The sequence below is a fragment of the Lissotriton helveticus genome, chromosome 3_2 (assembly GCF_964261635.1).
Source record: "Lissotriton helveticus chromosome 3_2, aLisHel1.1, whole genome shotgun sequence".
NCBI classification, from domain to species: Eukaryota; Metazoa; Chordata; class Amphibia; order Caudata; family Salamandridae; genus Lissotriton; species Lissotriton helveticus.
Window position 1 is genome coordinate 102,311,306 of NC_136062.1, and position 13,326 is coordinate 102,324,631.

A 13,326-nucleotide genomic window follows, 5' to 3' on the forward strand; every position below is an offset into this window, starting at 1 on the left:
TTCCCGACTCCTGTGGGGTCTCCTCTCCACCCAGATGAAGCGATTCAGTTCATCTTGCAGGGTTTGCAGCATGCCTAACGGAGGGGTAAACAGGAGGTCCTGAAAGAGGAACAGAACCTGTGGATAGTCACATTTATCTCCATCACTCATCCAAGCCATGAAAAACGATAGTGCTTCCATTGAACCAGATCCTGCTGCACTTGCCAAAGTGAGTTCTAGTGATTAATGGCCACCATAGCTTGCAGCTATCACAACATCGGCATATTGACTGATGGTGTGTTCCTCTCCCCCTAGAAATGCACCCCATTGATATGTGGATTGCCCTGAACCTTCTGGGCTCCATGTAGAGAGTAAAAAGTAGGGATGCTAATGGACATTCCTGCCTCGTTAACCTGTGAATAGGGAAAGGAGTGGAGTTGTGGCTATTGTACCACACTGTTGCTTGCAGTTCCCTATAGTTACTCAGGGCCCACTTGCAAAATCTCCACCTGAAGCCAAAGTGCTGAAAAGCCTCCTCCAAATAAGGCCAATGTATCTGGTCAAACGCCTTCTTAGTGCCTTTTGCTCAGAGCATTATTTCCCTCCAGCAGTGCCTTATCAATGACGTGAACAATACTTTTAGTATTGCCACCACATTGGTGATGTGGGACGAACACGGACTGATCAGGATACACTCCTCCTGGCATATAGGGGCCTAGATGCCCAGCAAGAGCATCAGTAAATAGCTTAATATCCACATAAAGAAGAGATATTCGAGATATTGGGAGGTAGGAACCACATTGCTTTCTAGCTATTCCAGGCTTTGGGGTAACAACAATGGATGCCTCCAGCTTTGAGGGCAGCAAATTTCCCACCTCAGCAAGGGAGTTGAAAATCCTAGTGAGGAGCAGCAACAAAGAGGCGCAAAATGTGTTATGAAAAAAGGCAGAGAAACCAACCACACACATGGACTTAAGGGGCTTCCATTTAGCAATGGAGGAGATCACTTCCTCCACCTGGATCGGCTGATCCAAAGTGCCTACCTGTGTGGAATTCAGGCTAGTGGTACGCACCCCACGAAGGTAAGCCCACAGAGCATCCTGCACTGAATAAAGCAATCACTATTTGTTCCTGAAGGCCGCCACAATGGGGCTGTCCCCTATGACCTCTGTACGGTCTGGAGTCAAGATGGTGTCATCTCTTGCCACCTGACGTTAAGCCCTAAGTTTATTAGCCAAAAGTCGACCACACTTGTCCACCACCGACATAAAAGGAGTGTCTCAATCTCAGTGATACCTATTCAACCATATCCAAGTGTATGCCGTTTATGTGTGTGCATGTATTGCATGTAAAAAAAGGGAAGGTTTGGGACTGGCAAGTGGGTGCATTTGCCAGGTTGACATCGGAGTTTAAGACTGCACTCACAGACACTGCAAAGCAGATCTAAGAAAAGCTTACAGGGCTAATCATGCGGTTGGCACAACCAGTGCTGCAGACCCACTAGTAGCATTTGATTATCGGGACCTGGGCACACACAGTGCACTTTACTAGGGACTTGCTGGTAAATCAAATATGCCAAACATTGATAACCTATCAGAATCACAATTTACACAGGGAGCTTTTGCCCTTTAGCACTGATCAGCGGAGAGGGCAAAGTCCAAGAACTATGCACAAAAAGCAACTATGTTATCTTTTTTTCATCAACCCATTTGTCCATGTCAACAGCGATGCACTCTGTCAAAAACTAATGAGATGACAAATACCTTAATCTTTTATGAGCCGTACAGCTTTAGTGCACGTGCACTTGGGTGCAACTTAGGAGCTGCACAAATCAGTCACCCTCTGCCAAGATTTCTTCTTAGAGAGGAATAAGGCAAAGCAGTACTCGCTCCAATGCTTTTAAACAATGCATCTCTGGTTTTAGCACACAGTATAGATACTGTTGACTCACCCCCCCCAATCATCAGCTCTCACCGCATTGCATCTTTTCAGTATGTGATGAAGTGCTCCATTTGAAGCTAAGAGGAGTCGACCTAAAAAAACTGGTAGATGCTTTGTACATTTACTGTAGGGGGAACCAGATGACTGTGTATCTAGAAAAATCGAATATAGTGTTTTTTCGGGCAGAAATAAAAAAGGAAGAGGTTTGCTATCCTGGAGATAACGAACTCATTAGAAGTAAATAATACATAACAAATATCTGTGAGCATAACTGGATGCTCAGGAAGGTCATTTGCAACATCTCCTCTAATTAAAACCTCAAGGTTTACCCCCATATTATTGCCTTTCAAGCTCTACTATGCAAAACAAGTAACTATTCTTTAGCCTCAATATTAACCCGTTGGCTGCTTCCGCTTTTTTGCGGCAGTGCGGCCGTTTTAAAAAACGGGCGCGGTCGCGCCGGCCAATGGCCGACGGCAGCAGCCAACTGGTTAAAGTTAACAAAGACCAAGGTATCCCTATGATCGCAAGAATGAATAAATGACAGCTTATAAAGCTCAGCTACCTTGGGAGTGGTGTCCCGGCTCTATCAGTTTAGCCAGTCTGGGAAACCCAGTTGCTACTGCCCCTGCCTAAAGGGTCATGTTTATAGAGCCTTTCTAAAATCATGCTCTGTCTCCAGCCCATGCAAGTGGCTGGGCAAGGAGTTCCACAGTTTGGACATCCTGACTGTGAAGGATCTGCCTCCTTGCCTTATTTTAGCAAAACGAGGGACAGCAAGCAGTTGTTGTTGATTCAATCGCAAAGTTCACGCCTGGTGCCAGGTGATAAGCCTTACTTACCCTGAGATACTCCGGTTCTTTACCATGATAGGATTGGAAGGCCATGGTTAGTGCCTTAAAATCAACCCTCCTAGACACTGGGAACCAGTGTATCTGTATCAAGTGTGGCGAAATATATTGTAAAAAAGGAACCCTGCGTATTAATCTTGCAACAGCGTTCTGAAACGTCTGTAATCTGTGGGTCAGATGAGTTGGCAGCCCCAGGCAAAGACAGTTGGCGTAATCTAATTGGGTTGTCACCTAGGCATGGATTGTAATCCTTTGGCTTTCTTCTGGGAGGAAATGTAAGAATTCCCTTAAGGTTCTCATTTTTCCGAAGCATGCCGCTGAAATGTGTCTGGCTTGTGCCATCAGGTTGAACTCCATCTCCCACAATACTCCCAGGTTTTTAACTGAATCCTTAGGGCTGGGAGAGGATCCCAACTCCCCCAGCCAGAATTGGTGTGGGACAGAAGCTTTCACGTACAAATTTGGGACCTTCTTTAATACCAATCACTGCTAAGTATATTATCTTCTATTCAGTCTCCTGCAGATAAGGCTAGAGATTGGCCTAATGGAGCAACAATTGGTGCAAAACCTTGCCTTCGTAAAAAAACAGGTAGGCATTAATACACGCACAAAGTGAAACTTTGCAACACCATCTCTGAGAGTAAATACAAGCCTATCTGATCATCACCAAGAAGAACACATGACGTCGTCATTCTTCACTGCAGCCCTATCCTCTTTGGAAGTTGAAGCTCTGTGAAAACGGACACTGCCATATGAATTTTAAAAAAATACTCTTGAATAAGCTAGTAAAAAGGAGATCTTACATAACAGACAAACACACATCCAGCTAAAGGAGCTATGCGTGCCGTACAACACATTCTTACAAAAAAACTTGGCAAGGATAGTTAGCAGAACCATTTAAATGATACCATAAATTTAGACGGTTGAATTGTTCTTTGGGGTTGTTCCCTGCTATGACCTCCTTTCCTCCTAGTGTGGTCGGAACATCTGGCTGCACAAAACTGCAGATTCAATTTAATTATGTTGGTATGGTAAAGCTGCAATGAGTTATGAAAGCCTCCTAGCTAACAGAATAACAACAGTGCTTCTGCGGAAAAATGGCAAGTATCGGGTAATTGCTGATCACTTATCTGAGATTTCATGCTGGAGAGTGAATAGGAACATGTTGCCAAATGAAAGGCTAAGACCTTGTTTTTGACATGGTGTTGTCAAGAGGAGTCAGACGTGACAGAGACTTAATTTGAAAACCTCTCACAGACATTCATCTCTGCTCTCATTTAAAGAGAAACATGTTACCTTTTTCCATATTAGGAAGAGGGTGGTGTTCCTTATTAGCATATGACTGGACCTGGTGGAGGAGTATGAGCATTTCTACCATTTTGGACAAAAACTATTGAGATATTTTGTATTGTGTATCCAGACGAGACAGGATGTGCTATAGTGTGGGAATTCTGCAGACAGAGTTTGTCCCAGGCAATGTTATTGGATTTGAATGGCATCTCGCCACAAGCTCATTAAAACACATCTGGTCTTTCGGGAAGACCAGAATGGAAGAACAAAAGTAAGTCTGCATCCTGGCTACTGTCTGCCAGTGAATTGGCCTTAAGTGCCACCTGCTCTCAACTTATAAGCATGGAATGGAGTACTCACCAAGCATCAGTTGGCTGCTGTCTAGTACCCATACTTATTCTGTCCCTGAGAGGCTGAAAAGTGCAAGGATACATTTCCTTTTTTGTGTGTTCAATGGTTGGTTGGCCTCTGGTGGCATTTTTTGGTAATGCACAAAGATTATAAATGAATTTTAACACCGTTGTTACAGATATTTTTTTATTTAAATCGATTTGGAAAATGTGTACAGTAAACAAACAAAATGCTTACGTTTTGGATATGATCTAATACATTAACACTAGGGGAGACAGAAGTTACGAGTATATCTATTTTTTCTTTGATTAATGCATTTTCATTCGCCAGGGAGAGGTGTGGCGCCGGGCCAGGGTGACTGACGCTGGAATCTGGGGATCAGGGTTCGATCCCCGGCTCCAGCGGCAGGTTAGCCCAGCACCATGTGACTCTGGGCAATAGCTTGCTTAATCTTCCCGACGGCCCCCAGCGCCTAGAGACCCTTACGGGTGATTGTGCGCTTTACAAATGTGGATTATTATTATTATTATTATTAGCTTAGACATAACTAAGTTGTGGATAAGCAGCCAGCTACCACACATTGATACCCAAAGGGAACAACTCAATCATCCCTTAGCCCTACGCTGTACAACACCTACATGACTCTCTTGACCAACATTATCAAAACACATGGACTAAACATCATATCCGACGCAGACGAAACAAGCTCATCCTCCAGAAGACCGCTCCATCAGGCTAACCAACCTCTGCAGGTGCAAGATGAGCATCGCTGACTGCATGAACAACTGCCTAAAACTCAACACAGACATGCGGATCTTCTGGAACAACATCTCCCCCTGGTAACCTCCCGAACTAGGACCCTCACCCACACCAACAGATTATGCCCACAATATGGGCATCATTCTGTACAGTGAGCTCACCATAAAAAAACAGATTCACGCAGCCGCATTCACTTCCTTCCTCACCCTTTGCATGCTCCATAACATCTTCATCTGGCTCGCTATTGACCACCAGGTAGACTGTCACTGAATCCATTGTTATCAGCCGACTGGACTACAGAACTTAACTCTATGTAGGAATGACATTTCACCTCTTCAAGAAACTGCAGACCATGCATAATTCTATGGGCAGATTCATCCTAGTAATGGCAGCTCCTCTGCTAAAGTGGAGGAGCTTTGCCCCACTGCCCTCAGAGCAGTGGAAAAAGGAAAAATAAAATGATAATTACTCAACGTTATTATTATTTTATTTTTAGTATGAGCTGTGGTGCTAGGTTAGAGAAGGGCAGGGCTGGGTCACAGGGAGGATGAGTGATTGCTCACTATAAGTGCGCAAGACAGTTTGGCCGGCTGTCTTGGACCGCTCAAACAGCCATGCACACTTAGCATTTCTCCGCCTGGCTGTGTTGCACAGCTTGGTGAATAACAGTCTCAAGGCTCCCGGGCACTGTCTGAGTGGCCAAACAGGCTGCTCAGATTACTCACAACGCTGCTGTCATGCTGGTGACAGCAGCATCGTGATTTCCCTAGGGGAGTCTGTGTGCTGCCGAGAACCAGGAAAAGAAGAGAACAGAGGAGAAGCTGCAGCCGTAATTTGGTCAGTGATTTCTTTTTTTTCCACCACTCCCCCTCATTACCCACATTCTGTAGCAGTGGCCACTGCATCCTAGACCTCCCAAAGCAGACCCACATCACCCAGCACCTCAAGAAGCTCCACTGGCTTCCCATTCTGAAGGGATGTCAGTTCAAGATTTTGACTCACACCTTTAAAGTCCTAAATAACCAAGGACGAAATACCTCATTTCCCGCCTCAACTTCCACCTGCTCTCCAGACACCTGTGTTCTGAATCGCCCACCCACCACCCCCACATCTACCGCAGCAACAGTGGAGGATGCTCCTTCTCCTACCTTGCCACAAAGTCCTGGAACAACCTCCCACTTCACCTCCATACCTCATCTTTGCTGAAATTCAGGAAAAGACTCAAGGACTGGCTGTTCAACTGAACTCTCCTACTCAGCAGTTTTCTCAGGACCTGGACACCCGAACCGGTGATTAGCCGTGCACTACAAATCCTGATTGATTGATTGGATCAATGTATTCAGTATAAGCAAAAGATTTAACAAGGATCCAATAATTTTAGGCAGTGCATTAAAGTGACTTTTTAAGTCACAGAGAGCTGACAGAATCACACTGCAGCATTGTTGTGTTGTTGTGTTTATGCGCTCCCTCTGTCTCGGTTGACACTTTTAACACTGGCAGGGTGGGTAAAATATTACCCGAAAAGTAAGCTACATAAGTCAACCATAAAACTTGTGTGGGTAATTGCAGCTTCATGTGACCTCATATTCATACTTAAATTAAAGTATTTTAAAGATATAATAAAAGAAAGAAGTCAAACTTAACAGGGTTTTATTCTAGGAAGCAAGAGGTGGTAATGGCATTTTAGGTAGATGTTATGTTAATTGAACTAAGCACGATATTTCACGTGCATATACTTGTTTTTTACTGGTATGACATCTCCTTACCTCAGTCAGAGCAATGCTCAAAATCAGTTTAAGTTAATGTGGACTGTTTACCAAATGAATACATGTGAACCTGTAGTTTATATGTTGTTTGATGAATTAATTAACCTACAGGTTAGTAAGGTAAGCCTGCATTTTTGATCACTATTTCTGTTATATTGTGAATTATCAAAATCTATTTCACCAAAGTGCTAAAACGATGTAAATAAGACAAAGATGTTTCATTCAAACTAACTAGTAAAGGTCTTTTTCTCAGGACCATGTAATCCGAGAGGAGGCGAGAAGTTTAACACCGAAGCAGTGTTCTATCATGGAGGTGATATTAGCTACGATTAAGGTAAGGCACTTGAGTCTAATTTTTCATACTGAATTGCCAAGCTTGACGGAGCAACAAAAAATAGAGACTACTGTTTGTTGCTTTGTTTTTAATTGGAAGTCATTTGAAAACTTTGACTAAATCAACAGGCACACTTTAATGATTTCACTTTGAAGCACAGGGTAAAACCTGATATTGCAAGGCTTGAACACAGATACGAACAGAAAAACAAAAGGACCTAACTTTTTCTTAAAGAAATTATTGTCCTTCACACGGGAAAAGCATTACGTTTTTCGTGAAACCCTCCCCCACCAGGGTTACCCCTTGGTGGCATGCTTCATCATAGGGTCCTTCTCGTTCTGCTACAGAACGGGGCATGCTGCAATCAGGGGACCTCGCGTATTAAATGTCTGATACCTAGTGCCACTCCTATAGTTGTTCTACTAATCACAACTTTCAAAGTACATCATTCGCGTGTGAACATACAGGTGCATAAATAGTTAATACCACCTGGACTTGTGTTCTTAGAATATATATTAGATTTGAAGCCATCGCTTCATGGTTTCACCAGTGGGAAGTACGGCCTGTTGTCAAACTCTCATCAAGGCTTTACTTCTCCACTATACCTATTCTGTTGCCGCTCGGGAACCACACCTGTGTGTTCACTTGCGAATGATGCACTTTTAAAGTTGTGATTTGTAGAACAACTATAGGAGTGGAACTAGTTATCAGACATTTAATACACTAGGAACTGAAGAAAGGCTGAGATGGGTAGGCTAGAAACATGTCGACCATTAGGTATTCGGAACATTAATTTGAGGAAACCTAAACGTTTCCCCAGTTTTTTAACCATACCGACTAGGGGTCAGAACAATGTAGTATTACCCACTAGGCAGGTATTTTTAAACTACACCTTCCTTTACTTCACTCCTCCCCTAGTAGTAATCAGCCCTTCATAGTCAAATAAACTCAGTGCTCTAGCGTAGTTCGTCTGGTCGAAGCATGCCCCGTTCCATAGCGGAACGGGAAGGATCCTATGATGAAGCATGCCCCCAAGGGGTAACCATGGTGGGTGAGGGTTTTACGAAAAACTTAATGTCTTTCCTATGTGAGGGAACAATAATTTCTCTAAGAAAAGGTTGGGTCCTTTTGTTTTTCTGTACAAAACTGGCCTTGGAGGGTGGTCCCAGCCTGGATCCTCTTTCTCCCGCTCCTTTTGTATTCTTGAGCACAGATACACCATAAATATATCATTATTGAAATATGAAAATAAGACCTGTATTCTCTCCCAAATGTTTTTCTTGGCAGCTGTTTAATTTGGAGCAGCTTTGAGAGATTTGCGTAGAGAAAGACATAACTGAGTGTCATTTTTTGTGTGTTGTTCTAAATAATATTGTGTATATTTGTGATGTAATATGATTGTCAATCACAAAAGGAGGGTCTTTGGAAATTTAAAGATCTGCACGGTTAAGCGTCCTAACCTATAAATCTACCAAAAACAAGAAACCCTTGGGTCTAGGAAGTGTGCACCTGCAATAGGGGGAATCTGGCTCATAAAAAGGGGGGGGGGGGGCTTTTTAAAAGGTCGAATTCCCTCACCCAAAAGAGATGGCATGCTTCATCATTGGGAATCTCCTCATACCGTGATGCCTCGTCGTGGTACGTGCTACAAACCCCTAGCTGAGAGGCAGGAGCTCAGGGATGTTTTTATATGTAAGGGAGGATATACTAAATACCACAGTGATGAGCTTAAGGTGGTTCTGGCAGCAGAGAAAGTGAGAGTGATGATAAAAATGGCTACAGCATTAATCCATATTGATGCATCTCTGTGCCAGGATTAGAAACAGGGCACTAGCGGCAACTAAATATATACACACTTAGTGTCAGTACGTGGTCGACATGTTTCAGCCTAATACGCTCATCCAGAGGTGTAGCGTCTTTCTTCAGGATCTACTTGTCAGTGCTGCTGCTCAATGTACTAAAAGTGAAAAAGGACAAGTGCGTAAGAAAAATATACTAAACCATCCAGTGATCCCATTGGGTCATCCTAGAGTTGTTGATTCATTGGTGGTACCCGAAAAGACAATGTGGACGTAAACGATAAACAAAGTCAGTAACTTAGAATGCTAGGTTTACCCCTAGACAGTTGCACTTGCTACATGCAGTTAAGCTATACATTATCCTTCATCATGTGGAAGGACCACACCTTGTCATACCTATCCACTATGTACTCAATATCAATATTTATTTATACGAGTGGTTAGAACAAAAGTTAAGGGCCGTGTTCTGGCAATGTGAAACTATGAGGGGCTTACACGCTGATATCAGGGAACATGCCTCATCTGACCCTGGCATGTGGCTCAGGGGGCTTGTCGTCCTATAAAAGATCATCGAAGGAGAAGCATTGTAAGAGAAGAAGAAAAAAGAGCTCTCGGCAATCCGCACTCAGTGGTGAAACTTATGGAATGGCTACAAGTGAGCTGAAAGCTCTGCATTGCATGTATCAGATTGGGCTAAGTGTACCGTTGGAAGTGGGAAAAAGAGAGCGACAAAGAACAGCGTTGGCTGACATTACAGACCAAGGGGCATGTGTGCACCTATTAAAATGAAGTGGGGGAGAACTACACAATGCCGGGTTTGAACAAAGTTAGCGCAAAAAGTCCTGAGATGTCGCTAGGTAAAACCAAAGACAGGAGCGATCTTATTTCCCTGTGGGCACTGATATGTCACATAGGAAAGCCAAAGAAAGTGAGCAATAGTAGAGTAAAACAAATGGAATGTGCCGCTGGTACAATGAGAAAAAAAGAGCAACAGAGTGCCGACGAGAACACACAGCAACAGAGGGCCATCTTACATTTTAAGGTATGGTGCCTCATCACGTGTGTTAGGAGCAAATCATAATTATTCCAGTAAGCATTGCAGTCTGGTAGTAGAGCCACTTGTAGGCAATCAAAAGGTCTCAGATGTAAGGCGAGTGTATGCTAGTCAGTGATATAGTAACAGAAGTAAACGCCGATAAAAGGTTCCGATTAGCGCTGCTGAGAGGGGCCATGTGGGGCCGTGATCCTTACCTACTAGTAGCGAGCAAGCCATCAAAGAAGTCACAGCTGAAGGACGGAACTCCCTGGTGTTACAGCTGCTTAAATAACCCAGTCCCTGTTTGTGAATGCATACTTGGTCACAGCGAGACTGCGCCACAAGCACATAGTCATGAGACCAAATGCTCATGGGACATGTAGTCCCAAAAACCTGCATGTCTATAAATGTGCGCACCCGGGGGAATGGAGCTTATGCGTGGCTGATATAGTTGCAGTTTTTCATGGAGCAGACACAAGATAGTTGGTATGGTAAGGGCAAAATAAAAGGTATGTCCCTCGCCTATGTGGATCCTTCCCACTATGTGAAGGTGTATAGGTGGCAAAACCAGTTGGTAGCTGCATCTGTCTTTTTGTAAAGGGGCAGTGGTGTTTGAATGGCTATTTCTGTTTGTCATGGGACAGTAAGAAGGTGGTACTGTCTCTCAGGGGGCCAAAATAAGAGGTGGGGTCCTGGCCTGGCTATGAATGCCTGTAACTACCTTAAAGGTGTATAGGTAGAAACAACAGTCACTGGCCTCATCTATCTCTTTACACGAGAGGGATAGTTGTTTCATTTATTTATTTATTTATTTATTCACTTGAGTTTTATATAGTGCTGGCTAGACCCGCAGGTATCAGAGCGCTTTACATGAGGAAAGTTACACAGGTTACAGGTTACACATAGTGATAGAGAATACATCAGTTACAAGTTACATTAGTTGTTTCATGTCGAAGGGTAAGGGGAAAAGTAAAAGGGTAACGGGGAGAGAGATAAGGCGGAGAGACGAAGGAAAGTCTGTCCAATGTCCGGCTGGGTAGGTAATGGCCAGGGGGAAGGCCACAGCCCATCTCCTCAATAGCTATCCGGTAGCTCCACCGGGCATCAGCCAAACAGCTAGGTCTCCCCTGTCCAAGGAAAGTACCACAAGGTCTAAGTCCTGGCGTGACCTCTACCTTGGTGCTGTGTAGGCTCGCATCTCATGGTTGTCCCATAGATCTCATCTCTGCTGTGTATACTAATCACTGCCTGCAGTTTACTCGTGGCGATTGATAGGGAGATTGAACTATATCACTGTTGCTTGAGGGTCTCTCAAAGCGCATTGCTTACTTGGATCCTCACAGTGCTTCCCTGTAGCCCCTCCGCAACCTCTATTGCACCGCTTAGATCTCCAGTACCCACTGAGTGTAGGGAGGTGTTCTTGACTTTTCCTGTTTATTCCCAATACACGCAAGGCTATGTGGGGACTGGCCGCCATGTTAGGGTCAGGCATAGAGGAAGTTAAATTCTGTTTAACGACGCTTGTTGGCACTTGTGCTGAATGGGGCTTAAGTCCTCCTTGTCACTTTGCTTGCTTGTATTTCCCCTTAGTCAACAGGGAACACTCACCGGCTGTTCACTCTCAGCCGTCCTTTGCTCGTCTTAATTGCTGGCAATTTTGGTGTGGGGCGTGGGTCTCTATGGGCTTTTTCAGGCTGGCTTTCCTCTCAATATGGAAGGAGCGGCAAGAAAATGTGGAGGTGCTGCAAGATGGTGATCAACTACTCACCATGCACTCCGCTGAGTAGTCCCTGCCAGGCGCAAAGAAGTTAAGCACTGTCCAGAATTTAGGGTCCCCGGGACCACCTTGCTGCGGGCGCCATTTGGGGGTCAGGTGTCGGTCCCCTCTGCTCATAAGAGTACTCTGCATAGAGTTCAACTGAACAGCGACCAAACTGGGATCGCCCCCATTATTCCCACGGAGTTCCTGCTCTCTACTGGGGATGGTGAGTGAAGTGGCAGCGTGCTCCATCTCACCAGCGTGGACAGAGCTCCCTCCCCTGCTCACCGTTAACCGCTCAACTTTTGAGCCCCGTGTGTCCGGCTGCTGGACATCGCACTGCGTGGCCCTCAGTTCCAGAAGTGGGCCAAGGACAAGGAATGCTGATTGCTTGGTGAAGCGGAGCTTGACAGCCTCCCGGTGCAGTTCCTTCGGCTCCTGGTAGGACCTCCCTGTTCTTCAGGCGCCATCTTAGCATATTCATGTGTGGGGGCATCACGGCTCATATCATATCATATCGGAGAAGGGAGACAAAGATCTTCCGGTGATCTGCCCGCATTCCGACTGCAAAATAGTTGTTTTGGGTGTGGAAAATGTGCGTCGGGATGCTATTCGCGAAGCTGCAAAGGAGGTTCAACAAGGAGCATCTGCTCCGAGAGGCCGTGATGGGCTGGCTCCTCCATGCTTTGTACCATATTTGCTCATTCTAAATGGCAGTAAATTAACCTGTTGATAAAAGCTGTCCAATGTCAAAAAATGGTGCTCTTGTGTTCCATTATGCAAGTCCTTACCTTGAGTGCTGTCATTCCGACGTAGCGAAGGTTGCATGGGCAGAAGATCAGGTACATCAATGTGTTACTGTTGTAATTGGTATGTTGCCTAAGTTCCTATGGACTGTCAGTGCCCAAAATAATTCTGTTCTGTGTGTGCTTTGGGCACACATTCCACAGGACCCACACAGAAAGTTACCCTTCAATGCTGGGAGCCTCTAGAATGTATCTTGTCTAGCAACTTCGAGTCTTCAGGGTATAGTACGCACTAGCTTGTATCTGAGGTTTACAGCTTCTCTTGAAAGCAAACAGAGGACGTTCAATCGGTTTCCCTCTTTTATTGAGAATCAACCAATTCTTACAAATGGATTATTTGATCTGGCTGGAGAGAGTGCAGAAAGTATTAAGACAGATCAATCTTGTTGTTGATTCCTTTGGTTGGTTAATGTCCAAGAGAGCATCCCAATTGTTATTCCATGCCCTCCTGGCTGCTCTCCGCACAAGGGATGGCAGGTATTTTCTATTATGTAGATGTCCTGACAGAGTAGTAGCATGTTCCCCATGTTTCTGGATGGTGGGCAGTTTCCCTGAAGGCGCAAGCACAATCCAAAATGATTCTTATCCCTCGGGGATTTCGGGTGGTAGCTCATACAGGGTAATAGGGCATTGTGAGCCATAGGCTTTTTGTACA

The 13,326-nt window shown here is 44.7% G+C and overlaps 1 protein-coding gene across 1 annotated transcript in view; it reads left to right on the forward strand.

Annotated features, from left to right (window-relative positions):
- Positions 1-13,326, forward strand: part of UNC13C (unc-13 homolog C) — a 1,503,140-nt gene that overhangs the window by 1,322,740 nt on the left and 167,074 nt on the right. The window contains exon 28 of the mRNA XM_078684856.1: positions 7,191-7,271. Within this exon, the coding sequence (XP_078540982.1) occupies positions 7,191-7,271 (81 nt within the window). The remainder of the gene's footprint in view (positions 1-7,190; positions 7,272-13,326) is intronic.